Raw genomic sequence first — 27566 nt, 5'->3', positions numbered from 1 at the left:
GCCCTCGACATTTCAGGGATCGCATATATTTACACCGTGCATCACTCCGACTACTTCCTGCTCGTTCCTTGACATGACGCCCAAAGAAATGCTTGTACGTGGTTTCCAGGAGCTGTGCCGTCAGCTTGCTGATGATGCGCAGTTCATGTTACCACAACCCCTTTTCGGGGAGGAGGACACGGAAGTGCAACAGCTTCCTCAAATGTGGTTCTGTTTCTATCAGGCGATCAGTGGGATGTATGCGCCAGTGTCGGGCAAAGCGTCGGAGAAACACGTGCAGTTCTACCTTTCGGTACGTTCACCATCAGCACGCTAATCTATGAGGATGTATGCTAACTATAACCTTCGCGTAGGTACTGAACCTCTTCCTACACGTAGACTCGCATCGCTGGGCGAAGGCCGCAGCAGGTTTGGACTTCATCGTAAGCATCAACTCACCACTCCTCGCCCAGTTCTTGCATGTCTTCGAAGTTCTGGGAGTTGGTACAGAAGAGTGGCTCTACTCGCTGTACATCGTTTTCAAGATCCGGAAGAACAAAGAAGCGCCTCTGAAAGATGCTCTGAATTTTGAGTTCGTGCTCGCCGCTCTGTTCGTGGGAAGTCAGCGTACGTATCCAAACTCCCAAAATATGGAGCTGAGCTAACCGCCTAGACAGAAGCGAAAGCCTATGACCGGGTTGCGACGAAAGTGAGTGAAACAGAGATGTCCGAAGAGTTATCTTATTGGGCTGAAGAGTTTGAATGTCCACGCATCTGCCAGCTCGCAGGAGTCCTCCAAGAGCAGTGGGAGGATTCCTGCAAAGAGATGACCGAGGTTGCGCTGGAGAAAGATAGCACTCTAACAGGCGCGGAGATCTTTGCCAAAGACTGGTGCAAATTCTCCGATCACGCGATGGAGTGGGTCTGCGATGCCTTTGCTCCGAAGGTTGACAAGTCCCGCCCGCTCACACCTGTGTGGAGAGACCGAGAAGAACTGCGAATGTGTCACTTGAACAACCTCAAGAACCAGCCTAATCCTTTTGCAATTCAACCAGACCTGCACTGGAATTCAGACCTGTTTGCCAGACGATTTTGTCGATTGGCGTATGGCACGTCCATGCTCGAGAGTCCCCCGCCAGAAATCTTGGAAGTAGCATATAACTTCCACGCAGGATTCCACGAGTGTGATGGTATCTCAGATGAGACCATCACCCTAGCTCTCCTGTACGCTTATAAGTTTGCCTGTTCAGGGGATTTGAAGGACGAGTCGATTTCAGGTCATATCGCCATGGCCGTATGTCTCTATTTCGCAAGTACTTTACAATACGACATTGACTACACGCCAAAAACGTTTGCGGATGTGGCAAGGATTAAAGTCCCCGGATTCGTTAAAGTTAAGGAACGGCTCGTCAAAGTGACTAAGGGTGACATTCACGTTACTTGCGAGGAATGGACGGCTTGGCAAGGTGAGGGGATTGAAGAAGCGTTGACCAATCCCAAGCAGACACGTAGTAAGGAGGGTGCTGCCCAGGCCGAAGAAGAACTAGACCTCTTCCTCCAGGATGTGGATTCCGGCACTGAGGCTGACGTTGACACTATTGAGGACGACAGAGATGATGAGGAGGAAACTGGTGAGAGCATTGAGAGCGGACATCCGGAAGAAAGCTCCGTTCCGTTTACACCCCTCTTCTCGAACTTCCCGCAAGATTCGACCCTGTCTCCGGCTACAACCGCCGTTCCCGAAATCATTGTCAACGGCCCTGAGCTCAGCCAAGGCGGGTCGACAGTGGAAAGTCCTGTCAATGTGCAGACTTCTGGGAGACCTGATCTTGTGCCGTCACCCACTGAAGGCTGCTTCAAGTTTGAGGAGAAGAAGGCCGCTGATGAGAACTGCATCTCTACTCCCAAACGCCCAGCACTGACCTCCATTCTGGCCGTGCGAGGCGATCATCTAAGCGATTCCCTGACGTGCACCGTTTCGGTTCAAGAGGTGGCCGGAAAGTTTGGCGGATCCATCTTCAGAAGGCACAACAGTGTTCAGTTCCGACGTGCTTCGTTCGAAAGTCCGGTACATCTGCGGGCTGGACACCAAAAGGCGGCGAGTTACAGCTGTCCGGACTTCTCGGCGCACGACAAACGGTCGAAAGGCTTCAGAGTTGGGAGACTGAAGGTTTCGCAGCTGTTCAGCTTCTTCGAGCCCCGCCGTTAGATAATTTGGATAATGTCAGGGAGTATATGCTTAGAGGTGGTGCATTCATGGACAAAAGGGACATTCATAGAGTTGGGTAGAGTTGTTTAGTAAATTAGTCCGCACGTGTACGCCGCCATAGAGTAAGTATTCAAATGCTATCCTGATAACTAAATCCGTTCTTGATTCCCCCGTTATATCCCAACATGATCCAAAAACCCTTACCTTCTCCTGACCCGCCTCGTTGACCGCTCAGGGGCGTAATCGCTCGGCTGTCTAGCCCCCATATCATCAGCCTTCCGCTTTCTCCGACTGTTCGGACTCAACGCGAGAAGCTCCTTCTGTTCCTCCCATTTCCTCTCCGCCTCCTCGAACTCCTTGATATCAATATCCAATTTAGTTATATCCTCCTCATCCATCTCAGAAAGCGGCGACATCTCCCTGAACATGTCCCCAGGCCACTGTTCTTCTTCCGCAATGGACATACCCACTGGAGCAAACTTGCTCAAGTCCGGAACCATGCCAGTTTCGGGTTGGAGGTCCAAACAAGCTTCTTTTTGTTTCGCCTCTGCAATCAATGGCTTCACTGTCCGCTTTATTCGCTGAGCAGTTGCGTAGTATGTTGTCTTCTTGGCGTTGTACAACATAGCATTGTCATACACCTTATTGAGAGCTTCCTCAAAGTCCGAGACAGTGAGGTATTGGCCCTTCAAAAGACGCTCACGGACCATGCTCGTGGCGATCGGTTCCTTCACAACGGTATAATAATCCGGTGCATCACCCTCATCAACCAAATTCCCAAACATATCCTCCCGATCAAGCGTCTCAGCCCGATCAATCACCGACACTACAAGCGGCACAGTAGGGAAATATGCAAGCTGCATAAACTCCCGCCCCATCTCCGTACACTCCAACTTGATCCCCTCCCTCTCATTCACTTTTCCGATGATGGTGATAAGTGTCTCCAGCTCCTTATGCAGCGCCATCGCGAAATCGAGTTTCTTCGTCTGCTGCTCCTCTGACAGCTTCTTCGAGCTTGTCGCGTTATCCATCTGGATTTGTAATCGCTTCAACAGGTTTGCACCCTTCTTCGACTCGCGCTTCAGTGACCAATATTTGCACATCTCAGCAACGAACGACGTCTTCTTCCGGATAGTGAACTTTTGCATGTACGCCAGCACCTGATTGAACACGTACTGAGGAATGATGGGTGCATTGACCGTGAACGGCTTCGTGACTCGAGCAACGCCTTTCTGTGTGTTAATAATCAGCTTCCCCGCAACTGGCGTCGAAGGCTCCGAACTCTCACTCGACAAGTTCTCATAAGGGTTATACGGATGTTCCTCAAACCACCTCCTCGCCTCATAGAGCTTCTCACACGCATTCGTCGCATCATTGTACCCCTCCGGACTATGCCTCAAACACGCCCCCTTCAACAAATGCTTCTCGAAATGGCCCCCATGTTTCTTCATATCCAAAAATAATCCAGCTTTCCGGGCGCAAGTGACGTGGAACGCATCGAAACACGCTTTATTGCTGCACTGGATACATGCTCCGACTTTTTGTCGGCAGATGGTACAGGTGAGCTTCCACCTCGCTTTAGCGATTTTGTCGACCCCTTCGATTGGTTCCATGAGGACTTGATTGCCCAAGGACAGTTCGGGGATGAATAGTGCGCAAAGCAAATGTCCCCACTCATTTTCCTTCGTTTGCTTGTACGCGCCCCCATGAACCGGACAAAACAAACAGTTCACATTCGCGTTCGCCGTGATCTGACACTTCCGACACAACCACTGTCCTTCCGGAATATATGGCACGCCATAACACTCCTGATGCACAACCAAATTACATCCATCACAGAACACGATCTGGTTATCGTGTGTTCCCTCCCCATCATCGCAGATACTGCATCTCTGGTCTTCCGCATCGCCTTCCTCATCCTCCTTCTTCGGAATTTGTTGATCGAGCTTCGTCCACTCTTTCTCAATCTTCGTTAATGTGATCTCGAATACCTCTGGGGATATCTCATCTCCCTCCGTCTTCTTCCTCTCCGCGTTGTAGTCCATCAACCACTGCTCGTCCTGCTCGTCCATGTCATACTCCACCCGGTCGCTCAGTTGGCTTTCCGGGATGTAGTGCTCGGTTGAGCGAATGTATCCGTCTGTTGGACGAGTGAAGAAGGGAGATTCTTGGTAGCCGGCACGAGCCATGGCTTGGTCGACATGTTTTTCGATGGGGCGGAAGGGAGGGAGGATTCGGTAGCGGGGTTTTGGGAGGTGTGCGTATTTGGACTTCGGGGGGTTTTCTGGTTCGCGACTCGGTACTTGTGTTTGTGATTGTTGAGGTGCGGGCTCGGGCTCGGGTTCGGGTTCGGGTTGTGGTTCTTCGACAGGCTGCTCGGCTTCTGGATTGACTTGTACCTCTAGCTCATCGACGTACTCCTCCACCTCGTTTGTTGCAGGAACTGGCGCTGCAGTCGTGTCGTCCGCCGCTTGCGCTCGATCGTCTCCAGACGCTCCAGCTATTGGCTCATTCGACAAAGCTGCATCCTGTTCCACCGTAATTCCTTCGGCAACAGTTTCGTTCTCTGCCACCTGCGCATCCTGAGTCACCTCAACTGCGTTCTCCTCCTGATTGGCCTGCTCTTCCTCCACGGCAGGCGCGGGTTCTTCTTCGAGTGCAATGCCCACCACTCTGAATTCCAACTTCATCGCAAGATCCAGATCCGGATGAAACTCCTTATAAGACCTCTCCTCCCTCGGCAACCCCTCATACAACGCCTCCTCCGTCTCAATGCCGCGTCCAGCGCTGGCAGCCCTCCCACCCCGTCCTCTCACCCTCCAATCCCCCCCTCTCGGATAACGACCACGCCCTCTATTACGACTGCGCGGAGCCATCAGGACTGGTTGGTAGAGTGTATGCTCCGGGGGTAAATGCTGTTTCACGCTGCTCTCTTCCTTTGCGACGCGTCCCGGGCCGTATGCCCTCTGGCGTGAACGCGCTCTCCGCCCTGCAGTAGCGTCATACACCTTCCGCCCTGGAAACCCGGGAAGCGGAACGCGGGAACTGGAAACTTTACCTCCAGAGACCATGAATGCAATCCAGGTGCATTCGAGTCCCGTGCTGGAATGGCTGAGTAGAGCCTCTGGGTGGATCTACTTTGTCGCTTGGTCGCTGTCGTTTTACCCGCAGGTTCGTCCGCGACGGGGCGTGAGGGAGCACCGTTGACCTACGTCATACAGGCCATCCTCAACTATCGTCGAAAAAGCGTTGAAGGGTTCTCACTGGACTATGGGAGTCTGAATGTATCATATAGTCCTTGTTCCTGTGGAATGCAAGTGCTGATATGTTACAGGTCCTCGGTTTCCTCTGTTACTCCATCTACACGTACGCTACCTCAACTCTCCATATTCCTGCAGCTGTGTTGACATTCTACCAGATTGGGCTTCCTCCTCTTTCCTACCCTAAGCTCAGCCGAAGATGCCCCTCTCATGCGCTTCAACGACGCCGTTTTTGCCCTCCACGCCCTTGCACTGTCCTCCTTCACGCTCTTCCAAGCTTACGGACTCGGCTACCGGCGTGCCCAGAACCAGAGTGTCAGTCCAGCAGCAACAGGGATCTTCGCAGGCGCAGTCATCTCCTGCGGATTGTTGCTATTGAGAGCGATGTGGATGCCGAAGGAGGATCCAGATGCGTGGGTCGACATTCTCTTCGGGATGAGTTATGTGAAAGTCATCGTAACTATCTTCAAATACGTCCCACAGGTCCGCTCGCTCCCTCCCTCCCCCTTCCACATCCACTAACATTTCCCAGGCTCTCCTCAACTACCACCTAAAATCAACCCGCGGCTTCTCCATCCACCAAATCACCCTCGACATAACTGGCGGCCTCCTCTCCAATGCACAACTCTGCCTCGACGCATACATGGCGGGAGACATGAGTGATGTTACGGGGAATCCGGCGAAGTTTGGGCTGGGTGTTTTGAGCATTGGGTATAACCTTGTGTTTTTGTGGCAGCATTATGGGTTGTATTGGAGGGAGAGGGAGGAGAAGGGGGGAGGGGAGGATGAGCTGGCGTAGGGGATTTTGAGGAGGGACATAAGGATACCCATTGTTATACCCAGATGAATGTGAAGTATTTGTTTCAACTGTTGACAATCTTCTACGGTGCAACTGGCGAGGCCACGGTATGAGGATTTGACTCCATCAGGAAGACGTCATAGCGTGGGAGAACCGCACACCCACCTTCAAACCCGTCCGTAGCGGTAGCCGTCCGCTAAACACAGAGAATCATCCTCTTGCCCTAAACCCACATCCCTGCCGAATTGCCAGTTAATCCGTTCGCCCGCTTGTTCCCGTGAGTCAAGCGGGCGATCTGCGGCGGTGTGTCACGCTAGACCCCACACCGCACTCGAACCTCCGAACACCCTCACCGGACACCCGCAAACACCTATCCGCATCCAATCCTCCATCGGCCTCCCTTGCCTTTTTTTCACCAGCATACACCCCCATCATTTGTGAAGTTCCCATCTCAATCGATCCAGTTTGACGATCATGAGTGCCGGGTTTAAGTTTACGAGGGCTCTCGAGGAGCAGATTCGGCATTATGCTTCGTTCCCGCAGACGGGAGTTTCGTTGCAGCAGATGGTTCAGTTTGGTATGACACAGATAAAGGCATGGTATTGGGCTTACGCTGACGGATTCTGCATACAGGCTCGACCCCGTCACAAGGCGTCCTCTTCAAAGCGAGTCAATTCATTTCGGAAGAGTTGCCAATTCGTCTTGCGCACCGAGTAAAAGAGTTGGATGAGCTACCGAACCAGTTGAATGAGATGCCATCTATAATCAAGGTCAAAAACTGGTATGCGGAGTCGTTCCAGGTATAGTGGTAACCGGCGCTGGATAATCCGTTCATGGACTCACCTGCTTTACAGGAACTTACCAGTCTGCCAAAACCTAACCTGCCCGACGACATCCGGAAAACGCTGAAAGCCAACGGAAACGGCGCCCCAAGAATGGCAGATAACACGCCCAACCTCATCGAGCAAGAAACAAACAGCAGCGGTGTCAGCACTCCTCGGCGGAAATCCGTGCCTCTGAGCAAACGTTACTACGGTCCCGTGCAGGACATCAACTGGCCACCAGAGGTTCTTTCTTACAACGAGAAAATCACGAAAACCTTGACCACGATTAAGCGACGTCATGATCCCCTTGTCACTACCGTCGCTCAAGGTGTTCTCGAGTACAAACGCCTCCGTCAACGATCTCAGATCGACACTTCCATTCAATCTTTCCTTGATCGTTTCTACATGTCGCGTATCGGTATTCGAATGCTCATTGGCCAGCATATCGCCTTGAACACGGAACCACCGCGTCCGGATTATGTGGGTATCATCTGTACTCAGACGAACTTGAAGCAGATTGCGCAAGACGCCATTGACAATGCGAGGTTCATTTGTGAGGATCACTATGGGTTATTTGATGCGCCAAAGGTGCAGTTGATTTGCCCGGATGAGTTGAACTTTATGTATGTTCCTGGACATCTGTCGCACATGCTCTTCGAAGTCTTGAAGAACTCTCTTCGTGCGGTTGTCGAGACCCACGGCGTTGACTCTGAGTCCTTCCCTCCTATCAAGATTATCGTTGCTGAGGGCAAGGAAGACATCACCATCAAGATTTCCGATGAGGGAGGAGGTATTCCACGTTCCGCCATGCCTCTCGTCTTCACCTACATGTACACCACCGCCGGCGAACAGTCCCTCGACCCTGACTTCGCAAAGTCAGACTTCAAGGCGCCCATGGCTGGTTTTGGATACGGATTGCCGCTGAGTAGACTCTACGCGAGGTACTTTGGCGGTGACTTGAAGTTGATCAGTATGGAGGGTTACGGAACGGATGTGTATTTGCATTTGAACAGGTTGAGTACTAGTCGGGAGCCGTTGCCATGATGAGATGAAGAAAAGAGGAGAGGCGCGATGTACGATTATTTAGGACGAAGAAGAAACAGAAAGGAAGGATAGGGTAGGGAATCATCTTAATGAACAGGGCGTTCATACATACACGTAATTGGATAAGCTTAAGTCGACCCTCCTTACTGTCAGCATTCTCATCCTCCATCCCCTTTCCCATTACATCAGATGGCAATTTCGCTTCCATTTCGTAGTCCGTCTTGGCCTGGGCCTCAACCGCGTTTCCGCGCGGGACCCCTCACACCAGTCACGCTTCTATTTCAGGCAGCCCCAACGTTCCACGCGTCCGCCAAGAGTCCAAAAACCGATGTCATCGAGCGAACAGGACCCCTACCTTACATTTCTTGAGCGAGCGAACAAGTCGTATGAGAGCAATTCAGTTCACACGGCCGGTGGTCCTCCTGGAGAAGTCATGCAGGTGAGGGAGGGGGAGGGTCAGGAGACGGGTAAACTGCGCGATGTATGCGAGCGGACGTGGTATGCTTCGGAAAGCGACGAGCGTTTTGAGGCGGTCGTCCTTGATTCGCTGCCTGAATTCAACGATGAGTTTACTGTCGACGAATGGGATACCCACGGACAATATCGCGCACTGGCCGACGCCGTCCGCGGAGCTGGGGAAGACCCAGAGAAGGGCCACGTCAAGGTCTACAAGGTGCCTGGAGAAGGAGCGAGGGTGTATTACTATGTCTTGACAAGAACGAGAGCCGGAGGATACGTTGGAGGCCGTGTACTCTCTGTAGAAACGTGATTTCAACTTAATAAGGTTGCCCTCAATTAAAGGATTGTAGCTGGGTGTGTACGTGGCGCTCGGCGTTGTTTTCATTGCCCTACACAAATTCCCCTTGCGGGAGGATCTACACACAGAACTCAGAACACGCCGCGCCTCAGGTACGGTACGCTGGAACCTCGAATCAACCGTAAGGTCTGTCTGTGCTCGGTGCTCTGTGCTGTCAACGAAAAGTCGTCCATCGAAGAAAACGACAACGACAACGACAAGGACAACGGCAGTGACGAGCGCTGGCCGTTATTTATCCTTGATTTGAACGACCGCTTATTGACGACTATTTAATCCCCTGGTCTTATCAGCTGCGACCGCATCACTGCTCTCCGCAGTCGAAGCATATACCTCCTGAATCACCAACTTTTGCGCTGTGCGCTTTTCGTTCCTTCCCGCAGGGTCATTTAAAGCTGAAGAGCGACGAGCTTTGCTGTTATAAATAGGTATGCGGTTATCGACTGGTTGTACGCGGGGGTTTCATGGCTCCATGAGATGCACGGGAGTGGCTTCTTGCCAAGGCACCCGAAGTGTATGATGGTCTTGGGAGCCGAGATACCCGCTGAGTATACCAACAACTTCACTGGAGAACTGTTCAGCTAACGCGTGAATGGGTACAGCTTGGCGATACGAGAGCATTCACCCCTGAGTATCCGAGCCTGACAGCAACATGCCCCGCCAAGCACCGCTCCCGCCTCAAAGTAGGCGTATGCCTTCGAGCCTTCAGAACTCTCAGGCGTCGACACCGTCGACATCAGGTTCATTCTCGAACGGCAACGGTTCGCGAAGCCTGCTGTCACCACCCGGTCATTCGACGAACGCCCGCGCATATACCACCGCCGAGTCCGCTTCGCATCTACCGACCGAGAACCCGTTCATGTCCCACAGTGAGCTCCGGGTACCAGGTGCTTCCAACAGCCGACACATTCCGCAAATTCCGCCGCCGCCGAGTTACCCATCACCGCGCAATCAAGACCCAGATCTCCTGAGTCCATTCAGGTCGCCGTCAATCGGCTCACGAAGAAGCAGTATTACCGACTCCAGACGAACCAGTGTGGCTTGGGATAATAACGACCGCGATTACGACGACGCTTCCCGCATCCAGACGGGTGAGGTGGGGAATGCGTTCGGTCCGTATGCGTATGAACACGACATGACCTCGAGAAGGTCCAGCTACAGCGTCGCTCCACCAGACTCATACCCGTCGACACAGAGCATTTCGGAGAAATATGCCATCACACCATCGACGAACTTGTTGTGGAGCACGAAGGACGTGGAACCCGATGATTATATGCACAACCCTGACCCGGTCAAGGACAAGAAGGAGGAGAGAGCTTGGTGTGCAGGGCCGTTGTCGAAGCGTGGTGCTGCGAACGTAGGTGGATTGATTTTGATTACTCTGGGACTGTTGATGTGTTTTATCGGATACCCGATTATCACGGAGTTAAAGAGGGTTGTGGAGGGAACCACCACGGTCTGTGACGAATCTCAGGGCTGCGTCATCGGAGCTTCCGAGGACCAGCCAGTCCTTTCAAATGCGATCCGGACAGATCTCATTGACCCAGATACTCCATCAAAATTCTACACTAAAAAGGGGAAGAAGGGCAACACGCTGAACTTGGTCTTCTCAGACGAGTTCAACCAGGATGGTAGAACTTTCTACCCTGGTGACGACCAATTCTTCCAGGCAAATGATCTTCACTACTGGGCTACGCAGGATTTGGAGTGGTATGACCCGGATCAGGTCACCACAAAAGATGGTACTCTCCAGCTGAAGATGTCTGCATACCGTAACCACAACCTCAACTACCGCTCTGGTATGATTACCAGCTGGAACAAACTCTGTGTCAAGGGTGGTTTGATCGAGGCTTCTATATCGCTACCTGGATCTGGTGACAAGCAGGGTCTTTGGCCTGCATTCTGGACGATGGGCAACTTGGGTCGCCCTGGCTACGGTGCTACTACCGATGGAATGTGGCCTTACTCTTACAACAGCTGCGACGTCGGTATTACTCCTAACCAGTCGTCGCCTGATGGTATCAGCGGTCTTCCGGGTATGAGATTGCCTTCTTGCACTTGTAGCGGTGAGGATCACCCTAACCAGGGTATCGGTCGTTCTGCCCCTGAGATTGACGCCATTGAAGCCGCTGTTGATGGTGATCACTTGCTCGGTCACGCCTCTCAATCCCTCCAGGTCGCACCCTTCGATATCTTCTACACGCCCAACTTTGACTACATGGAAATCTACAACACAAGCATCTCGCAGATCAACACTTACCGTGGAGGTTCCTTTCAGCAATCTGTTTCTGGCCTTACCAACCTAAACAACAAATGGTACGAACACGGCGAGCAGGAATTCCAATCCTATGGCTTCGAATACGTCCCAGGCGCAGAGGGCTGGGTCCAATTCCGCGTCGGCGACGAACCAACCTGGGCCGTCGAGGCTCCAGCCATCGGACCCAACGGCAACATCGGCCAACGCATCATTCCCGAAGAACCCATGCAACTCATCGCAAACTTGGGTCTCTCAAACTCCTTCACCTACATCGACTGGCTCGCGCTCGACGAGTTAGGATTCCCGTTCGTGATGAAGATTGATTATATCCGTGTTTACCAGGATGAGGAGAGTGTTACGTGTGATCCGCCTGGGTATGAGACTACGCAGTATATCTCGGATCATGAGGTTGCGTATACGAATTATAATTATACGAATTGGGAGGCTGCTGGGTATGACTGGCCGCAGAATACGTATGTCATCCTTCCCCTCTTCTCTATCGCCATGTGTTTACTGACTTTGTGAATTAGGTTGATGAATGGATGCAGTATGTAAGGCATGGCTATGACTGATCTGCCCTGATTTCTTTATATTTCTCATGAGTTTGGTGTGGTTTAGCTAGCTAGACGGACATTTTGCGTTATGTCGCGAGTTATTTGCGTTTTTGTTACAAGAAGGGAAGGACGGTGTCTGCACAAGTGTATTTGGTTGCGCATTTTCAATTCATGCATACTACCGAGTCTGTCCTAAAAGTCGTTGTTCTTGTTGCGTTTCGTTCATATGTCTTGTGTCTTAAGCTTCTCAGATCTTTGTCGGAACCTGTCCCTGGTCATTGGTTTCGCTTCTCATACTCGTCGTTGTGGCATGTTGTCTCCTCTTGTCATTTCAGGTCCATTCAGGCTTCACTGCCACCTCCCTCGCCGTCCCCTTACTCACAATCTTATCCACATCTCCACTTAACTCCGGATACGCCCCCTTAATCTCCTCCGCAAGAACATCCCTAAAACTCTGTAACACAAATCAGCAAAAAGTCCTCATCGACATGCCACTGAACTTGCGGTACCTTCATCGTGTCTAGCTTTCCTTTCATGTATTGGTTCTTCTTGAGTGCTTCATCTGCGTGTTGGCGGGTATAGAGGTCTGGATTTCGTCCTTCGTCAACATATCTATCGGGCACTCAGCATACACCCTCAAACATATAGCTGGAACGGGACATACTCGATGACTTGTCTCGGTACAGTAACCGTGACATTCTCCGCTAATCGATCCAACTCCTTATACTCCTCAACAATCGAATTCCTGTTAATCCCAACATTAGCACAAGTTACAAACACCTAGCTGTTGGAATTAACAATTTCTGGTATATGTGATTATGAGGACCGCCTTCGAAGTCATTGAGGGCGATGCCGGTTTCGAGGATGATCTCGATTGTTTGGCGGAGTTGGCCGTCGACTGCTGCGAGGATTTGGGTTTGGTCTTGTGCTGGTGGTCGTTGTTGTGGTATCGTCTTGTCCTCGGACATCCCAATTGCCTGCTGTAGGGGATGAATGCTGGATGAATGCTGGATGAATGGGGGCGGTGTATGGGTGTTCGGGTGTAGGGGGTTCCTGCATCGGCGGATGTGGCCAACTCCCCTCCAACAACGACCATTGCAAACCCCAAGTCAGCTGCAGTCGAGATGGAGGAGAACAGGATGCTCTTCAGTCCGGCAGCACCACTCAAATCTACCACGACTGGTATTGGCTCCATTGTTGACCACGAGATGATGGATAAGAGGTTCGCAATATACGGAGGAGGATGTGTATGCACACTGCTAAGCTATATCGAACAGGCAATCGGCACAGAACGTACTCAATTCATGGGACCAGCTCGCTATGCATTCATTAGCAACCGGAGAGGTGCGTCAATGATGTTCTCGAATAATCACTCGCTTATTCATGGATGTACAGAGCATCGCACAAGTCCGTCTCCGCATGAAGAAAGCCATGATCGGACTGAAATAAGCCCATTATATCGCATACATTCACCGCTTACATCTGACATCACCTAAGCAAACGCCATCGGACACCTCCTCATATTCCTCGCATTCATCCTCACCTCCTCAACACCCTTGTTCTTCAACGCCTCCGGCCCCATATTCTCAATCGCATAGCCCCCGCTCTCAAACGCCTTCGAGGGCATAGGCTGGCCCCTCAACCTCTGTATCCACGAATACGGTCCATACATCCCCCACCAAGTCTCAGGCATATACCACGGTTCCGGCGCTTCTCCTCTCGGGATATATCGCCCCGTCTTTGGATTCGGGTTTTCGTTGATGGTTTGGTATGGATTCCAAGATGGCCGCGGAAGGAGGAGGTTTCGATAGATGAACTTGCGGATTCCGATGATGGTAGTAAATATCGTGTGGTATGTCGCAGGGGACGCGGGGATACCCATCGAGGAACGAAGTTTATCGTCCATGACGCATATCATGAATTTCTTGGCCGGCTCTCTGAGGAATCCAGGGACTTGGAACGTAATAACATTCATCGTCAAAGTCGCGAGATTATCCGAAGCCCCGTTATGCCGGCTATGCGTATCCTCATATTCCTGTACGTCCAATTAGCCATCGACATACGCTCCTCATCCTCATACGGTTCGAGACATACCTTCCACCACACATACAACTCCCCATAATTCCCAGGTATATCCTCAATCCCCAACCTCTCCCCAATCTCCCTCCAATAAACAAAACTAGCCTCCCTCTCCACCCCCTCAAATCCCCTCCAATCCAACGCTCCGACCATCTGGACGGGTACAAACATAAAACACCCCAACGTATACAACAAATCATCTCGACTAATCCTCGCGCCATACCGGTCGTGAAGCCATTTGGTTCGGGCAAAGGCGAGACGGGCGCGAGTGTGGTCGAGGGGGTTGTAGATCCATTCGGAGATGAGTTGGGCGGTGTCGACGTAGCGTTTTATCATATTTTTGGGGTCGGTGAAGTTGCCGGTTTTCAACAACAACGAAGCAATTGTCTCGATTGCATATGTCTGTATCAAGTTGTCAGCGTTTACCGGCCAGATTGGGAGGACAGCCAGCGATGGTTGTTGACTCAATACATACCCCGAATAAAGCGAATTGGAGTGCGGTCTCGTGCATTGCTGGGCTATCGTAGCTGGCGATATTGACGATAACCTCTTGAGCCTCCAACGGGGTCATCTTCTTCCCAGCATACTTCTTTAATATTGCATCCCTCCGACGATATCTCACACTGCGGACGAGACACACATACAGTCCCAGTCCAACCGCGAACAGCAAAACGTTTCCCATTGTTGGTCGTCGTTTGCTATGTTATATGGTTCCGAGGTTGTCTGTTTGAGCGGTGTCCATTTGGCGACGTCTCGTCCATCGGCCGCTCGTGCATAAGGCCGGCCCGCTCTTGTGGTCTGCCGTTTATCAATCCATATGATGACAAAACGAGTCTTTACGTTTGATACGATACATTCAAGTGTGGGAGCAGGCGTGGGAAACTAGGCCATGGCCCTTGCGACGCTCGGCACTCCTTTACCCAAACAGCACACAGCACACAGCGTGAAGGAATGAAAATAGATAATCCGCACAAAGATTCATTTTTGACTATAGCTATGTTTCCAAGACTAAAACCAAAAAGAAACCCAGTTAAGCATCGCGAATTTAAGCCTGACCCTTGAGGGTACCCAAGAAAGTAGCCTTCTCCTCGGCGGTCTGGAAACGACCGTGACCGAACTTGGAGGAGGTGTCGATGAACTTGAGGGCGACGTTCTCGGTAGCACGGCGGGAAGTGTGAACCAAGAGGGACTTGCGGAGGGTCAAGACACGCTTGACAACACCAGGGCAGGAACCCTTGATCATGACAAAGTCGTTCTTAACCTCACCGTAACGGACGAAACCACCGAGAGGAGTGATCTGCTTGGTGGTAGCATCGAAGTCAGTGGAGGCGTTCTTCTCGTCAACACCGGATCCGATACGGTAGATCTTGTGGTTGACGGAAGTACGGTGGTGGTAACCACGCTGACCGGCACGGGCGACGGTCCAGGTAACGTGGGCCGGGTGCCAGGCACCGATACAAGCGACCTTACGGAGACCCTTGTGGGTCTTGCGGGGAAGCTTCTTGGTACCCCAACGGGCGGTGACACCCTCGAAACCCTTACCCTTGGTGACACCGATAACGTCGATCATCTCGTCCTGCTCGAAAACAGCGTTGATGTCGACGGTCTTCTCGAAGTGCTCGCGGGCCCAGTCGACCTTCTGGGAGATGGAACCACCGTTGACCTGGACCTCCATGAGGTGGGCCTTCTTCTGAACCAAGGGAGTCTTGCGGACCTGGGAGTGAGCGAGGACACGGACGACCTGGCAGTACTTCTTGATACGCTCGAGCTCACGAGTGACGGCCTGGGCGCCCTCGGCGTGCTTCTTGGCGTACTTGGTGAAAGCCTTCTTCTTAGACTTGTACCAGTTCTTGTAGAAGCGACGCTTGAGCTCGTCGGACAAGTGCTCAGCCCAGACGGTGGTGAGGGAACGGAGACCACGGGGGGTCTCGACGTACCCGACGACACCGACGATGACCATAGGGGGAGTCTCGATGATGGTGACGGCCTCAACGATCTCACGCTTGTGCATCTTGGATCCGGGACGGTCGAGGTCACGGACGGTGTGGGTCATACCAGCCTTGTAACTAAAAACGCGATCCTATTAGCATTGGCCTGCGACACTCTCTGGGGAGGACGTAGGCTTACCCGAGGAAAGCGGTCAAGTGGATGGGCTTGGACTGGTCGTCCTTAGGGAAGGACTTGACCTTTCCCCTGTGACGGGCAGCCCTCTTGCGGGGCAGGAAACCAAGCGAACCGTGACGGGGGGCCTGGTCAGAGAAGAATTAGAGAATGCACTTGACGGCGCGCAGAGCAGAGCAGATCAACAGTACCTCGAACTTCCTGTGCGACATCTTTGCTGGGGGCTTTGGGTGAGTTGGCGGTGGACGAGGAATCAGACGACTTTTTGCCCGCTTGTGTGGAGGGGGCCCTCGAAGAATTTCGGTGCCTGGGCTAGCCTCGTGCCTGTTGCGCGTCAAACCCTAACCGTCGCAAGAGAGACCTCCTTAACAAGAGGAGAGGAGAGGAGAGGAGAGGAGAGAGGAGGGGAGAGAGTGTAGAGAGGCTTAGCTGTTGGTTCCTTACGGTGCTTTCCATTCTTGCTACGCTACGCCTTGGCCATAACCCAGGCGGGGTGCATGGAACCGGTCAACGTGCTGCTCATCCCGGTGCTCCTTTCCGTCCGTCCCCCGATGCCCATGCCGTTGCACCTTTCCCTTCCACCCTTTACACCTTCCTTCTCCTTTGACGCGCTTCTCTTGTGGCCGGTCGGGCGAGTGGAATGCGGGGATGCGTGCGCGCTGATTCGTCCCGCTCACGAGCTCACCTCAACGAACACCGAGAAATAAATAGTACCAGAGACCCCCCTCCCCAACCAGCTCCTGTAGAAAGTACCCAATACCCTTACCTGATCCGCCGCACGTACACATACACAACCATGTCTGCCGGCGACTCACAACCCGTTGTCATCGAATCCATCAACGCTCAAACTTATCACCCCCCAAAGCGCGAGCCTCACCACCCCGAGCCCCATGTTCGCGACATCGCCCAGTACCAAGAGCTCTACAAGGAGTCCATCGAGGACCCAGATGCGTTCTGGGGCAAGCTCGGACGTGAACTCCTCGACTGGCACACCCCTTTCACCCGAGTCACCCAGGGATCGTTCGAGCACGGTGACATCGCATGGTACACTGACGGTTACTTGAACGCCTGTTACAACTGTGTTGACAGACATGCTCTCAAGACCCCCGATGCGCCCGCAATCATCTTCGAGGCCGACGAGCCCTCCGAGGGCCGTATCGTCTCCTACTCCGAGCTCCTCCGCGAGGTCTGCAAGTGCGCAAACGTCTTGAAGTCCCTTGGTGTCAAGAAGGGTGACACTGTCGCCGTCTACCTCCCCATGATTCCCGAAACCCTCGTCACCCTCCTCGCCATCGTCCGTATCGGTGCCATCCACTCCGTCGTCTTCGCAGGTTTCTCCGCAGAGTCCCTCCGCGACCGTGTCCTCGACGCCGACTCCAGGGTCGTCATCACCTCCGACGAAGGAAAGCGTGGTGGAAAGACCATCGGAACCAAGCGCATCGTCGACGATGCCTTGAAGGAGTGCCCCGACGTCGAGCACGTCCTCATCTTTAAGCGCACCGGAAACGAGATCCCCCTCGTCCCCGGACGCGACAAGTGGTGGCACGAGGAGATGGCCAAGTTCCCCTCTTGGTGCCCTCCTGTCATGGTCAACGCCGAGGACCCCCTCTTCCTTCTCTACACCTCCGGTTCCACCGGAAAGCCCAAGGGTGTCATGCACTCCACCGCTGGTTACCTCGTCGGTGCCGCCGCTACCACCAAGTACGTCTTTGATGTTCACCCCGGAGACCGTATGGGTACGGCTGGTGACGTCGGATGGATTACCGGTCACACCTACATCGTCTACGGTCCCCTCCTTCTCGGTGCCGCTACTCTCGTGTTCGAGGGTACCCCCGCTTACCCCAACTTCTCCCGCTACTGGGAGATCGTTGAGCGCCACAAGATTACCCAGTGGTACGTCGCTCCTACCGCTATCCGTCTCTTGAAGCGCGCCGGAGACCACCACATCAAGCACGACCTTTCTTCCCTCCGTGTCCTCGGTTCCGTCGGTGAGCCCATCGCTCCCGATGTGTGGCATTGGTACTACGAGAAGGTCGGTCGCGGAAAGTGTGCCGTTGTCGACACATACTGGCAGACCGAGACCGGATCCCACGTCCTTACTCCTCTTCCCCATGCTATCCCCACCAAGCCCGGATCCGCCTGCTTGCCCTTCTTCGGTATCCAGCCCGCGATCGTCGATCCCGTCACCGGTGAGGAGTTGGTCGGCAACGACGTCGAGGGTGTCCTCTGCTTCCGCAAGCCTTGGCCTTCCATCGCCCGTACCGTCTGGGGTGCCCACGAGCGTTACCTCGACACCTACATGCGTCCCTACAAGGGCTTCTACTTCACTGGAGACGGTGCTGGCCGTGACCACGAGGGTTACCTCTGGATCCGTGGCCGTGTCGACGATGTCGTGAACGTTTCCGGTCACCGTCTCTCCACCGCCGAGATCGAGGCCGCTCTCATCCACAACAAGGCCGTCGCTGAGGCCGCTGTCGTCGGTGTCCCTGATGAGTTGACTGGACAGGCTGTCATGGCTTTCATCTGCTTGAAGTCCGGTTACGAGAATAACGAGGCTTTCCGCCGCGAGTTGATCTTGCAGGTCAGGAAGTCCATTGGTCCTTTCGCTGCTCCCAAGGCTTTGTTGGTCGTCAATGACTTGCCCAAGACCCGCTCCGGAAAGATCATGCGTCGTGTCTTGAGGAAGTTGCACGCTGGCGAGCCTTTGGGTGACACCAGCACTCTCCAGGACGAGAGCGTCATCGAGCACTTGATAGAGGTTATCCAGCAGGCCAAGTAAGCGTGGAGTCGTCGGGAAGGATTGGAGGGATTGAACTTTATTTTCAAAAACTTGTTCGAGTGCGAACAGTTATACGATAGGAGTTGGTTTATTTGGGAACATCTTGTTCGTTGGCTTTTGTTTTTACTTTTTAGTATCTGTGCGTTTACGGAGTCTCGCTGGTACGGGGACCAAGCTACAGTGCTTTGGTGTGTATGATATCCGGTCGGTTGTATAGTCTTTCTAGTTCAATGGATCATCCTTTAACATGCTCGTCGTTCTGTTGTGGTTCACCTTGTTGTCGCCTGAGTGTAATGTGAAGTGCCGCAGGAATAGAGCCCGGGAACTCACCTCAATGTACCAACCAGCCTTGCTCACCACGACACCAAGCAATTGTTAATCTGTCAATGGACTAGAATGAAAGCCTAAAAAAGCAAATGACTTTTTCTCAAGGATAGCCCAGGTATCGCCATCTCCATCCAATTTAAGGTTGACGGTGACCGAACGTCGCTAACCTTTCGCTGGCGCGCTTTGGGGTTGCGGCCTGAAATTGAGCCACAGAGACACTCCCTGCAGCTGGCAGTTGTTGACAGAGAGCATCCATCTCCACTTGACAACAAACGGCCATCCCGATTCGCAGCCGCAGAGGCCATTGATCAGTCCGAGTACGAGCGCATACACGACCAGTTCAACGCGTCTTTTGGATTAGGTCACCGCATATATCCCGCGATCATGCCTTCTGGAGCCTTACCCAGCTTCGCTCCATCTTATGCTACCCCGAAACGGCGGACGCAATCGCCTTTAGATGCTATTACGTCTTCACCACGGAGACTATGGGGTGCCGTTGCAGCGATTCTTTTCGTGATTTGGTTCCTCTTTAGCGGGCCGTCAGTGCCAGCAGCACCCATCCCATTCCGTGGTAGTGGTCCAGAAGTCGTGTTGGTGCTTGCGACAGATACCAGGGGACACCAGAAACCGTACTTCTCGAGCGTACTGGAGAACAGGAAGGAGTATGCCAGAGCACATGGATACGGATTTGTCTGGAAGAATGTCGGAGATTATGACTTGGGTGGTGCATCAAACGTACGGTCATTGTTAATGAAAATACGAGGGAATTGATCGCTGACACACCGTACAGGACTGGGGAAAGATCCCGGTATTGCGTGAAGCCATGCTCGAGTACCCCGAAGCTACATGGTTTTGGTACTTGGATCAGGTATGAGACTGCTCAGATGGGCTACGTGTCCCAAGTGCTAATGTTGTTACAGGACGCGATCATCATGAACCCCCAAATCCCTATCACCAAGCACATCCTCGAATCATCCCGACTCAACAAGCTTCTTCTCCGCGACCAGCCCATCGTGCCGCCAGACAGCATCATCCACACGCCGCGCAACACGCCCGCAAAGAACATGGAGCTTCTCATCACCCAGGATCACAACGGCCTCAACACCGGCAACTTCCTCATCAAGCGTGGTGATTGGGCAGAGTATGTCTTGGACGTTATCATGGACCCTCTGTACAGATTCTACAACGGCTTCGACAGGCAGGAGCAGAGCGCGTTGGAGCACATCGTACAATGGCACCCGACGATCTTGACAAAGCTCGGTATCCTAGCCCCTAGGAGCTTGAACTCCTTGTCAGATGCCAGCACCGACATGGCTTACAAGGAGGGTGACTTCGTGGTTCACTTGAAGGGATGCAGTGACTCGCAGCGGAACTGCGACAAGGAGTTCTTGAGGCTGTGGCAGATTCGGGGAAGACTTCAGGACACGAGGAAGTAAATTTAAACGGGGGTAATAGCACATGTACTACATGACATTTAAAGTTGCAGGACAACACGGTGAAACCTCGGATGCCGGTAATCTAGAAGTGAGGACAATCTATATCAATCTCTAGGAAAATAATTGCATATTGAAAGCGTATTCGCACACATTACTATTGGCTTCCGCATCGGAAGTAAATGCTGGAGTGATAGTCTTCTTCTTCCGTTCAGTCAGACGCCTTCGTAGCTGGCGAAGGTTCAGAGTCCACTGCTGCTGGAATAACGATGCTGTCCTGTGCTGGCGGTGATTGTGCGGAACGATTGCTTGATGCGAGTCGCATGTCCAAGGCCTTCAGTGCCAGTGCCCTGTGATCATCAATTAGCTTCATCACAATGTACGCAGCAGTTACCGGATGCTCACCTTCTCCTCTCGGCCTCAGCCCTAGCACCTCCTGGTGCAGCTCTTCCGTGCATCGCACTTCTCTGCTGCGTCTGTCTCTCCACCTCAGCTGCCGAGAACGGCGCAACCACCTTGATTGCGCAGAAGAAGTTGAATATGGGGATGGAAATAGCCGCCACGATGCTTTGAATAGGCTCAGGGAAGAAGTAAGCAAGAGCAAACGTCTCGGATGCATCCCCCTTCATTCCCGTGCCTGTTGTCTGTACGAAATATCAGTTATGGGGTAGCGGGGGACGTGAGAAAGACGCGTACCAGGTCGATCACGTTCGTCTTGTAAAACCTCAAGTACGTCCATGCGGCAAGGAATCCGGTCCATGCCTGAACCACGGCCAAGAAGTTGTAGAAAGGCGCGAGGATGGTGATGACGAGAAGGTAGATTGCGGGCAGACGCTTGACACGAAGGTGGAGGGTGCCCTTGAAGAGGTTGATGGAGTGTTCCGGGACCAGCTGGACGAAGCATACAAGAAATGCAGATTGGATTGAAGTAGATCCTCTGATAGCAGCATAGATGAGATTCGAGTACCCGGTGATTGCGTAGGTGAATACACAAAAAAAGAATGCCACGATATTGGGCATCACAGACACGATTGCGAGGAATTTGGCGAGTTCCCGGGACGACCATGCACGCTCAAGGTATCTTCCACCATTCAGTAACACAATTGCCGTTAGCAAAAGCTGATTGACATCGTTAGCGACGAAAACACTTCGGGTTGACATAGTTGTCATGACGTACAGTGATGATATTCGACTCCACGAACGTCGCCGTCAAGAATGCCCATGGAAAGAAGTAACTCAGAGCAGGCACCACGACCAGTATAGAAGGCTCCGTCCGTGACTCTTCTGCCGACGGGTCGTACGACCGATATCGCAGAAACGCATGGAGAAAGGAGAACACGAACACTCCACCGACGGCAAGACGCGTCGTCGGCGGTACTGAAAAGTTGAGTAACCGCGGCATTGGATGAGTGCGCTCGTAACGCGCGGACTTGCTGTTCTATTTGCTCCGGGTCGTTGAGGGGTGACCGGAATGTGGAGTTGCAGCGGATTGCAGCCGAACGCTGCGGCGCCAAACACGAACCTTCGACAACAGCCAATTGCGCAGTGACAGTCAGCGGAGATCTGAAGAGATTCCGAATCAATTAGAAACGACCTATCGAATTCTTCATACAGCTCCTCGAGCTTCCCGGGACGAACTATAGCAGCCATGAGTCGTCGGCCACGGCTGGCTATCACAAGCGACGAGATCAACTACCTCGTCTGGCGATATCTACAGGAGTCGGGATTCGCGCATACCACCTTTGCGTTCCAATCCGAGTCCGGCGCACAAAACTTCGATGAGCGGTGGGGAGAGCATGTTAAGCCTGGCGCATTGGTGTTGGCCTTGCAGAAAGGGTTGCTGTATAGGGACGCGGAGGAGCATCTGAATGAGGATGGAACAGAGAGGACGTGTCTCGGGCAAATGGGGCTTATTGGTGAGCACGTCTGCTCTGACGTGCCGGCACCGGCTGGCGAATTACCGCCGTGGCCAAGACCATTGTCAACAAAGAAGACGACAAACGACACCCTATCCAACGGCAAAAACTCGGCTCGCGATGGGAGGACACCGCCAGCTGAGGCACAGGACCAGCCTATGGAGGATGCGCCGGCAATGGAGGCGACGAGCAGTCGTGAGTCTGCGGATGAGGCACCACGGAGTATATCAACGGAGGATGTTACGTTGCTCGGCAGTGGTGAGGAGTTGTTCAACTGCGAATGGAATCCGGTACAAAATCAGTTGCTGGCGACGGGTTCGTCCGAAGCGACAGTGAGAATATGGACGGTGCCTCAAACCACGGAGCAGCCGTCAAGCGTGGAGCTTAACCATCTTCCGGCATATCATGAGACGAAGGACATCACCTGCATCCATTGGAACGCAACAGGAACTCTATTGGCAACTGGATCTTTCGACGGACAAGCACGGATATGGACGGCTGATGGTAAACTAAGGCATTCTTTGACTGTTCACTCAGGGCCGATCATGGCGATTCGCTTCAACGCCAACTCGAGTATGCTGCTGACGGCTTCTTGTGATGCCTCGGCCATTGCCTGGGATGTGGAGACTGGGGGCGAGAAGCAGACCTTTACGGCACGTGAGACACCAACGACCGACGTGGAATGGGTGGACGAGGACGCTTTCGTAACATCTGGAGAGGAGGGTGACATGTACCTATGGAAGGTGGGATCGACGACGCCTCTGAGGAAATTTGACGGCCACAAGAGTGACATTAACAGCTTGACATGGGATGCGGCGAGCAAGTTGCTCTTGAGTGCCTCTGATGATGGTACTGCAAAGATTTGGTCCATCGAGCAGAGTACGCCTTTGCACACACTTCAAGCCCACGCAGCCGGTGTCCTGGCAGCAAGATGGAAGCCAAGTCGCGAATGGGGGTCTGCCCCAGTACTAGCTACAGCCTCCAAAGACGGCACAGTGAAGATGTGGGATGCACGGACGGGCAACACTCTTCACACACTCAACTTGCACGACAGTGCTGTCTTTGCTTTGGCATTTTCCAATGACGGAAGATGGTTGGCGAGTGGGGGGAGGGATGGGGATCTCGTGATCTGGAATGTTGCAGATGGCAAGGCGGTAGGTCGTTGGGTACCCGATGAGCCTCGCGGTGAGGAGGGTGGACAGGTGTTCCACATTTCGTGGAGTGGGTCGCTCAAAGCTGGTGATGGTCCATCGAAGATTGCCATTTGTCGCGGAAAACGAAAGTGCGCTGTTATTGACTGGAAGGCCTAAAGACGCCTATTGATACGTTGAATGTCACCAAAAATATTGTTAGCGAGGACATAGGACATTGAAAACGGCAGGGTGGTGGTGTACGGTTATTGATGTGTACGGATATAATGCGTGGTATCATGGTGACTGTTGTCGCTACTCAAACTCAAACATAATGTAATACTACGGAAAGCTACGATAGGTAATGACGGACGACTTTTTCTCTTCCCTCCTTCTGACCGGCAGAATGTTCCATAGTCCCAGTGCTTATTTCCTCCACTTCTTCAAATCCTCATAGTTCTTCAGAACAGTCTCATACTCCTCATCGCCCTTCTTGAAACCAGTGGTCTCCTCCAGAGTAGCCTCGAGTCCCTTCTCCTTGAGCATCTTCTGCAACTCGGCACTCTCCTCATCATCTTTAACATCGAAATAAAACGCAGCAGCAATACCCTTCAAGAGGTTATCGCGGGGCAAACCGTACTCCTTGCACATCTTGGTCGGGCCAGTAAGACGCTCGTTCTCTCCTAACTTTCTCAATGGCTTACGCGAAACACGAGGGAGCTCATCGTGGATGTTGGGATTCGCGTAACGCGTCATGGTCTTCTCGATATACTCCTTGTGCTCCTTCTCATCGAACTCATGCTTCTTGATCAAAGCAGCTCCTGACTCCTCCAATGCTCCACGAGTAATCTTCTTGATCTCCTCATCTTCAATTGCTTCGTTGATTGTCTTGTAGCCCTTGACGAAGCCGAGGAAGGCAAGCATAGCGTGACCGCAGTTCAAGGTAAAGAGCTTACGCTCGAGGAAGGGAGAGAGGTTCTCCTTCAGAGACATTCCCTTCACACCTGACAAATCACCCTTAACCTTGGTCTTGTCAACAACCCATTCATAAAAATCCTCAACACCAACCTCAAGCTTATCTTCTGATTCGAAGGGAGGCACGATACGGTCGACCTCACAATCAGGGAAACCCACGTGCTCCTTAATGTATTTCAAATCCTCATGCTTTCCTTCCAGGGCCTTTTCAATCTCTTCCTTCAACCCCGAAGTCGCACCAACCATGTTTTCACACGCGATGACGTTGAGATCACCCTTCTTCTGTTCTCTACGCTTGCTAATCCCCTTCGCGATAGCAGGCGCAATTCTCTTTAATATCTCAGGCCCAACGCTCGTTGTAACAATGTCCGCCTCAGCAATCGCATCAATGGCATCGTCATCCGTGGACTTCACACCCGACACATTGCCAATCTCCTCCTTCGTCTTCTCTTGATCCAGGATGTGAACAGTGTATGTATCCTTCTTGTTCAATGCATCAATAACCTCGTCCTGGACATCGGCGAACGTTACATGGTATCCGGACTGAACAAGGAGTGGGCCAATGAAACCGCGGCCGATGTTTCCCGCTCCAAAGTGAACGGCGTTCTTCTGAGAAGGCATACGGATCGTAGATTAAGGTTGATGAAAGGTTGTCGTGACGGCAGAGGTTTGGTTTGGTGTTCTTAAGAGTTTCCACACGGATTGTTCAAGTTGGTACGTTGATGGTCAGATGCCCCAGGGAATGAATTCATACCGCACTGACGTCATAGGGTCCCCGTGAGCTTGTGAGAACGAACGACCGTGCATAGTCGAAGGACGATGTTCTATTTGGAATGGATGCGATATTTTGTGCCGACTTAAGCGCTGCGTGCTTGCGAATGGGAATGATGGATATGAGGTGAGGTCGTGGGAAACTAGGGCTCGAGGACTACAGGGTCACGGCATGAGTTAAGCCAGGAGAACGAGGGACAGGGAGTACACAAATACTATGTGTAGATATATCAATTCAAATTCAAGGCTTTTTGCCTCGAAGGACCAGGTCAACTCCGAGGATTCCCAAACAATATCGTAACCAAACAGCGTCAAAGCGCTGCTGCAAAAACCCAAAACCCCAAATACGCAAAGGTAAAAGCGTACACAAATCAAAATGCTAAATGACCCATAACCGTTCGAAAGAGAACCCACTTCACTCTCAACTCAAAACACCACACCCCCTCCCACTTTTTTTTTTTGAGCAAGATCTACTGCTGACCAGCAACAGCCTTGGCAGCGTTGACCTCTGCCAGGGCGACCTCGGGAGCGGGGATAAGGGCGTCGACCTGGAGAGCCTTCTCGATACGCTCCTTGTCACCGGTCAAGATGGCAGCGTGGAAGGAACGCAACAAAGAGTCGACGTCCTCCATGGCCAAAGTGCGGATATCAGCCATCTGCTTGATCTTGGCAGTAACCATCTTGACCTGCTCGTCGGTCATGTCCAAGTTCAACTGCTCAGCACGAGACTTGATGGCGTTCCATCCAGTCAAGCGGGAAGCGATGTGAACGTAACGGGACATACCGAAGTCGGAGGGGTTCAAGATCTCGTAGGTAGAGGGGTTGGCAAGGATAGCCTTGGCATGGATACCGGCCTTGTGGGTGAAGGCACAGTAACCGGTGATGTAGTTGTTGAAGGGAACGGTGATCTCGACAGCGTCGGCGACCAAGTTCTCGAGGTCACGGAGCTGGTGGAGCTTGTACTTGTTCATGACGTACTCCTTGTCGGCGGTGTACATACGGGCGATCAAACCACCAAGGGGGGTGATACCGTTACGCTCTCCGATACCGAGGACGGAGGTGTCGATGTGGGTGGCACCGGCCTCGAGGGCACAGTAGGCGTTGGCAATAGCCATACCGGTGTCGTTGTGGAAGTGGGTCTCGATGTCGCAAGAAACGACACCACGGAGGGTACGGACAAGGTCGTAGACCTGGCGGGGGTTGGCGCAACCGACGGTATCAGCAATACCGACACGGTTGACACCGATCTGGTCAACAGTGCGGTAGATGGAGAGAAGGTCGACAAGGTCGGAACGGAAGGAGTCCTCAGACGAGAAACGGATCTCAATACCCTTGCTCTTGACGAAGTTGATGACCTCAATGGCAGTCTTGGTGATGTAAGCCATGTCCTTTCCGTGGGAGTGCTCACGGAGGAAAGATGAAGTACCGATAACGACATCAACACCGTCAACACCAGTCTCGACAGCAATTCTTGCGTCGTCCATGTGGCATCGAATGTGAGTAAGGATCTTGGCCTTCAAGCCGAGCTTGCAAATCTTCTCACAGTCCAAACGGGACTGCTCAGAAGCAGCGGGGGAGGTGAGCTCGATGTAGTCAACACCAAAGTCGTCCAAAGCCTTGGCGATTTCGATCTTCTTCTCGGTGGTGAAAAACGCGTTGGCGAACTGCTCACCTTCTCTCAGGGTGGACTCGATGATCTTGAAGTTGCGGACATTTGAGAGGAAGTCCTCCGGTCTTGGACCGTAGGGGTTGGAGGCCTTGGGAGCGGACTGCTCGGAGACCTTAACCATCGGCTCGCCGTTTGGTGCGGTAGTAGTGCCGTTTGCTCCAGCCATAGTATATGTGATTTGAGTAAAAGTGAATGGGAAGGGTGGGTGTTGGTGGTGGGACGGATCGTACTTATAAATATTTCTATTGGAGGCGGGTCGCGGGCCAAAATTTGCCTTCGGGCCAGACGTCAAGTCTCAGATGGCTGCGCGATAAACGTTGGCGGGGGGCTGCCGGCGCGAGATGTGATCACCCTGATAAGATGCCTTGAAGGAGAGCGTAACAATCGCGAGATCATCTATTGGATTATTCATTCTACCATGCCTACCTCCTCCTTCGCCTGCCGTGCATTTCCCGCGCTCTCGATGCTCCGTGCTGACTCCTCCAACTCGGCCTTTATCGACTGGATCTCGCCACCTTTGGCTTCGCCCCCCCGCGTCGGGAGCATAGCCCCTACATCTGACTCAGGCAAACCGGTGCCAGACCGCTGACAGTTCGCCGCTGACTCAGTTCATCACCGAATCGTCT

At 52.7% G+C, this 27566-nt stretch overlaps 17 protein-coding genes across 17 annotated transcripts; 9 read left to right on the top strand and 8 right to left on the bottom strand.

Moving 5' to 3' along the window:
• Positions 1–73: 73 nt before the first annotated feature.
• SAICODRAFT_9730 (uncharacterized protein) lies at positions 74–2188 on the top strand (the record flags this gene model as incomplete). Its single annotated transcript, XM_019172095.1, has 3 exons — positions 74–292; positions 354–606; positions 657–2188. 3 exons carry the CDS (start codon positions 74–76, stop codon positions 2186–2188), a joined length of 2004 nt encoding a protein of 667 aa, XP_019021882.1.
• A 71-nt stretch (positions 2189–2259) lies between these two features.
• Positions 2260–3128, bottom strand: SAICODRAFT_31781 (Bromodomain-containing protein). The gene has a single exon (XM_019168010.1). The coding sequence runs from the start codon at positions 3064–3066 to the stop codon at positions 2389–2391; it is 678 nt and encodes a 225-aa protein (XP_019021881.1). The 5' UTR covers positions 3067–3128; the 3' UTR covers positions 2260–2388.
• A 505-nt stretch (positions 3129–3633) lies between these two features.
• SAICODRAFT_61168 (uncharacterized protein) lies at positions 3634–4377 on the bottom strand (the record flags this gene model as incomplete). The annotated part of the gene is made up of 1 exon (XM_019169829.1): positions 3634–4377. A coding segment is annotated over one exon (744 nt), but the record flags the coding sequence as incomplete, so codon positions are not given.
• Positions 4378–5248: 871 nt separating this feature from the next.
• Positions 5249–6301, top strand: SAICODRAFT_31779 (PQ-loop-domain-containing protein). The gene is made up of 5 exons (XM_019168009.1): positions 5249–5359; positions 5410–5472; positions 5523–5554; positions 5607–5931; positions 5981–6301. Exons 1-5 carry the CDS (start codon positions 5258–5260, stop codon positions 6245–6247), a joined length of 789 nt encoding a protein of 262 aa, XP_019021879.1. The 5' UTR covers positions 5249–5257; the 3' UTR covers positions 6248–6301.
• A 299-nt stretch (positions 6302–6600) lies between these two features.
• SAICODRAFT_84624 (alpha-ketoacid dehydrogenase kinase) lies at positions 6601–8115 on the top strand (the record flags this gene model as incomplete). The annotated part of the gene is made up of 3 exons (XM_019171373.1): positions 6601–6824; positions 6881–7047; positions 7102–8115. Exons 1-3 carry the CDS (start codon positions 6722–6724, stop codon positions 8113–8115), a joined length of 1284 nt encoding a protein of 427 aa, XP_019021878.1. The 5' UTR covers positions 6601–6721.
• Positions 8116–8405: 290 nt separating this feature from the next.
• SAICODRAFT_31778 (uncharacterized protein) lies at positions 8406–8967 on the top strand. Its single transcript, XM_019168008.1, has one exon. The coding sequence runs from the start codon at positions 8444–8446 to the stop codon at positions 8882–8884; it is 441 nt and encodes a 146-aa protein (XP_019021877.1). The 5' UTR covers positions 8406–8443; the 3' UTR covers positions 8885–8967.
• A 131-nt stretch (positions 8968–9098) lies between these two features.
• SAICODRAFT_21429 (beta-glucan synthesis-associated) lies at positions 9099–12080 on the top strand. The gene is made up of 3 exons (XM_019166424.1): positions 9099–9357; positions 9532–11659; positions 11717–12080. Exons 2-3 carry the CDS (start codon positions 9582–9584, stop codon positions 11739–11741), a joined length of 2103 nt encoding a protein of 700 aa, XP_019021876.1. The 5' UTR covers positions 9099–9357; positions 9532–9581; the 3' UTR covers positions 11742–12080.
• SAICODRAFT_31776 (uncharacterized protein) lies at positions 12024–12776 on the bottom strand. Its single transcript, XM_019168007.1, has 4 exons — positions 12539–12776; positions 12405–12485; positions 12250–12352; positions 12024–12194 (listed from the first exon to the last, which is right to left on the bottom strand). The coding sequence occupies exons 1-4, from the start codon at positions 12706–12708 to the stop codon at positions 12072–12074; spliced, it is 477 nt and encodes a 158-aa protein (XP_019021875.1). The 5' UTR covers positions 12709–12776; the 3' UTR covers positions 12024–12071.
• An 88-nt stretch (positions 12777–12864) lies between these two features.
• Positions 12865–13189, top strand: SAICODRAFT_9723 (uncharacterized protein; the record flags this gene model as incomplete). The annotated part of the gene is made up of 3 exons (XM_019172089.1): positions 12865–12962; positions 13018–13084; positions 13136–13189. The coding sequence occupies 3 exons, from the start codon at positions 12865–12867 to the stop codon at positions 13187–13189; spliced, it is 219 nt and encodes a 72-aa protein (XP_019021874.1).
• A 43-nt stretch (positions 13190–13232) lies between these two features.
• SAICODRAFT_9722 (uncharacterized protein) lies at positions 13233–14390 on the bottom strand (the record flags this gene model as incomplete). Its single annotated transcript, XM_019172087.1, has 3 exons — positions 13233–13775; positions 13835–14221; positions 14295–14390. The coding sequence occupies 3 exons, from the start codon at positions 14388–14390 to the stop codon at positions 13233–13235; spliced, it is 1026 nt and encodes a 341-aa protein (XP_019021873.1).
• Positions 14391–14864: 474 nt separating this feature from the next.
• Positions 14865–16516, bottom strand: SAICODRAFT_67559 (60S ribosomal protein L3-B; the record flags this gene model as incomplete). Its single annotated transcript, XM_019170325.1, has 3 exons — positions 16132–16516; positions 15947–16068; positions 14865–15885 (listed from the first exon to the last, which is right to left on the bottom strand). Exons 1-3 carry the CDS (start codon positions 16150–16152, stop codon positions 14865–14867), a joined length of 1164 nt encoding a protein of 387 aa, XP_019021872.1. The 5' UTR covers positions 16153–16516.
• A 220-nt stretch (positions 16517–16736) lies between these two features.
• Positions 16737–20958, top strand: SAICODRAFT_73247 (acetate--CoA ligase; the record flags this gene model as incomplete). The annotated part of the gene is made up of 6 exons (XM_019170839.1): positions 16737–18715; positions 18854–18907; positions 19157–19781; positions 19837–19914; positions 19967–20831; positions 20887–20958. 5 exons carry the CDS (start codon positions 16737–16739, stop codon positions 20480–20482), a joined length of 3252 nt encoding a protein of 1083 aa, XP_019021871.1. The 3' UTR covers positions 20483–20831; positions 20887–20958.
• On the bottom strand, positions 20691–21881 carry SAICODRAFT_9718 (DUF1751-domain-containing protein; the record flags this gene model as incomplete). The annotated part of the gene is made up of 4 exons (XM_019172086.1): positions 20691–20829; positions 20885–21123; positions 21176–21598; positions 21657–21881. The coding sequence occupies 4 exons, from the start codon at positions 21879–21881 to the stop codon at positions 20691–20693; spliced, it is 1026 nt and encodes a 341-aa protein (XP_019021870.1).
• Positions 21882–21992: 111 nt separating this feature from the next.
• Positions 21993–23881, top strand: SAICODRAFT_96756 (F-box-like/WD repeat-containing protein ebi). The gene has a single exon (XM_019172064.1). It carries the CDS (start codon positions 22128–22130, stop codon positions 23703–23705), a length of 1578 nt encoding a protein of 525 aa, XP_019021869.1. The 5' UTR covers positions 21993–22127; the 3' UTR covers positions 23706–23881.
• Positions 23882–23951: 70 nt separating this feature from the next.
• SAICODRAFT_37003 (mannitol-1-phosphate 5-dehydrogenase) lies at positions 23952–25121 on the bottom strand (the record flags this gene model as incomplete). Its single annotated transcript, XM_019168542.1, has 1 exon — positions 23952–25121. One exon carries the CDS (start codon positions 25119–25121, stop codon positions 23952–23954), a length of 1170 nt encoding a protein of 389 aa, XP_019021868.1.
• Positions 25122–25741: 620 nt separating this feature from the next.
• SAICODRAFT_37002 (homocitrate synthase mitochondrial precursor) lies at positions 25742–27061 on the bottom strand (the record flags this gene model as incomplete). Its single annotated transcript, XM_019168541.1, has 1 exon — positions 25742–27061. The coding sequence occupies one exon, from the start codon at positions 27059–27061 to the stop codon at positions 25742–25744; it is 1320 nt and encodes a 439-aa protein (XP_019021867.1).
• A 263-nt stretch (positions 27062–27324) lies between these two features.
• SAICODRAFT_168444 (uncharacterized protein) lies at positions 27325–27563 on the top strand. The gene has a single exon (XM_019165704.1). It carries the CDS (start codon positions 27359–27361, stop codon positions 27527–27529), a length of 171 nt encoding a protein of 56 aa, XP_019021866.1. The 5' UTR covers positions 27325–27358; the 3' UTR covers positions 27530–27563.
• Positions 27564–27566: the final 3 nt, after the last annotated feature.

The sequence above is a fragment of the Saitoella complicata genome (genome assembly GCF_001661265.1).
Source record: "Saitoella complicata NRRL Y-17804 unplaced genomic scaffold SAICOscaffold_24, whole genome shotgun sequence".
NCBI lineage: Eukaryota > Fungi > Ascomycota > Saitoellomycetes > Saitoellales > Saitoellaceae > Saitoella > Saitoella complicata.
Note: the sequence above shows the minus strand (reverse complement) of the source record. Positions and strands in the feature narration are given on the sequence as shown.

Coding starts and splice junctions, on each gene's coding strand:
- SAICODRAFT_31781 (XM_019168010.1), bottom strand. CDS start 3,066: ATGGGGCGGGAGTTTATGCAGCTTGCATATTTCCCTACTGTGCCGCTT.
- SAICODRAFT_31779 (XM_019168009.1), top strand. CDS start 5,258: ATGAATGCAATCCAGGTGCATTCGAGTCCCGTGCTGGAATGGCTGAGT. Junction 5,360..5,409: donor CGCTGTCGTTTTACCCGCAG/GTTCGTCCGCGA, acceptor TACGTCATACAG/GCCATCCTCAACTATCGTCG. Junction 5,473..5,522: donor TGGACTATGGGAGTCTGAAT/GTATCATATAGT, acceptor GATATGTTACAG/GTCCTCGGTTTCCTCTGTTA.
- SAICODRAFT_31778 (XM_019168008.1), top strand. CDS start 8,444: ATGTCATCGAGCGAACAGGACCCCTACCTTACATTTCTTGAGCGAGCG.
- SAICODRAFT_21429 (XM_019166424.1), top strand. CDS start 9,582: ATGCCCCGCCAAGCACCGCTCCCGCCTCAAAGTAGGCGTATGCCTTCG. Junction 11,660..11,716: donor TATGACTGGCCGCAGAATAC/GTATGTCATCCT, acceptor TTTGTGAATTAG/GTTGATGAATGGATGCAGTA.
- SAICODRAFT_31776 (XM_019168007.1), bottom strand. CDS start 12,708: ATGTCCGAGGACAAGACGATACCACAACAACGACCACCAGCACAAGAC. Junction 12,353..12,404: donor GTACCGAGACAAGTCATCGA/GTATGTCCCGTT, acceptor AGTGCCCGATAG/ATATGTTGACGAAGGACGAA. Junction 12,195..12,249: donor GAAAGCTAGACACGATGAAG/GTACCGCAAGTT, acceptor TTTGTGTTACAG/AGTTTTAGGGATGTTCTTGC.
- SAICODRAFT_96756 (XM_019172064.1), top strand. CDS start 22,128: ATGAGTCGTCGGCCACGGCTGGCTATCACAAGCGACGAGATCAACTAC.
- SAICODRAFT_168444 (XM_019165704.1), top strand. CDS start 27,359: ATGCCTACCTCCTCCTTCGCCTGCCGTGCATTTCCCGCGCTCTCGATG.